At 73.7% G+C, this 1,174-nt stretch overlaps 1 protein-coding gene across 1 annotated transcript in view; it reads left to right on the top strand.

Moving 5' to 3' along the window:
• Window positions 1-987: 987 nt before the first annotated feature.
• Window positions 988-1,174, top strand: part of MNEG_8791 (hypothetical protein) — a gene marked incomplete at both ends in the record, with an annotated part of 1,504 nt that continues 1,317 nt past the window's right edge. Inside the window, one exon of the mRNA XM_014042741.1 lies at window positions 988-1,116. Coding sequence (XP_013898195.1) covers window positions 988-1,116 — 129 coding nt within the window. The remainder of the gene's footprint in view (window positions 1,117-1,174) is intronic.

The raw sequence follows: 1,174 nt of genomic DNA, 5'->3' as shown, positions 1-1,174 counted from the left end.
CGCCGGCGGCGCGCGCGAGGCGCGTGCTCGTCGGCCACTCCCTCGGGGGCGCGTGCGCGGCGCTCGAGGCGATCAGCCACCCGGGCGACTACTCGGCCCTCGTCTTGGTGGCGCCGGCCATCCTTGTCGGCCCCGGGGCAGGCGGCGGCAAGCAGGCGTGGCTCGAGCAGCTTCACGATGACTCAGCCCTCTCCCGCGCCCACGGGGACGCCGGCGCAGACGGCGCCGCCCGACCCGCGTCCGGCAGCGCCTCTGACAGCGAGGGCGGCGGCAGCAGCGGCGGCAGCAGCAGCGACCTTGACAGAGAGCTGGAGAGCGCCGCCGAGGCGGCCGGCGGCCTCGCCCCGCGCGGCTCCCTCGGCCAGAGCCCCGCGCCCGGAGCGGCGCCGCCGCGAAACGGCGGCGGCGGCGCGGCGGCGGGCAAGGGGCTGAACAGGAGCGGCGGGTTCACGGCGCGCGTGGAGGGGTCCGAGGTGGCGTATTATGTGGCGCGCGGCGCGGCAGACGCGGCGCCTTCGGCGCCCCGGACGCCGGGGGCCGTCAGGAAGGCGGCGGGGCGCTTCGCGGTGTTCATGCAGGTGAGGGGCAGCGCTGCTACCCAGGCTCGTGGGTGCGAGGCTGCACACACCACTTGTTCCAACCCAGAGCGCGTTGGGCGGCAGCGGCGGCGACGGCGCCCTCCTGACCGACCGCGGCCAGGGGCGCCCCTGTGCGCAGCAGCAGGGGCGTCAGCCCCGCCTCTCGCCCCGCAACCCCGCCCACGCCGCGATGGGTGGTCCCACAGCAGCCGGCACTGTCGCGCTCTTCTCCCCCTCCGCTCCTGCCCCTCCGTGCCATCCGCTCACCCTCCGCTTACGCCCCCCTCCCCCACCCTTCAACACTTCCTATCCAACCTTGCACACACTTGCTGTGTACCCTCTGCGACCCCTCCCATCAAAACCTGACGGTAAACCAAAACATGCAATTTCTCGGCCCCACCAGACGGTCATGCTGTATGCTGTGGTGGCGCTGATCCTGCTGCTGCGGCCGCTGGTGCTGCTGGGCCTGCGCGCGGCCGTGCGGTCGCGCGAATTCTGGCGCAGCACGCTGCAGCAGGCCTACTACGACAAGAGCAAGGTGGGGGCGGCTGTGGGGGCCGCTGTTGGGGGCTGCTTTGGCGGGCTACTTTTGGGGC

The sequence above is a fragment of the Monoraphidium neglectum genome, assembly GCF_000611645.1.
Source record: "Monoraphidium neglectum strain SAG 48.87 unplaced genomic scaffold scaffold01711, whole genome shotgun sequence".
Lineage (NCBI taxonomy): Eukaryota > Viridiplantae > Chlorophyta > Chlorophyceae > Sphaeropleales > Selenastraceae > Monoraphidium > Monoraphidium neglectum.
Note: the sequence above shows the minus strand (reverse complement) of the source record. Positions and strands in the feature narration are given on the sequence as shown.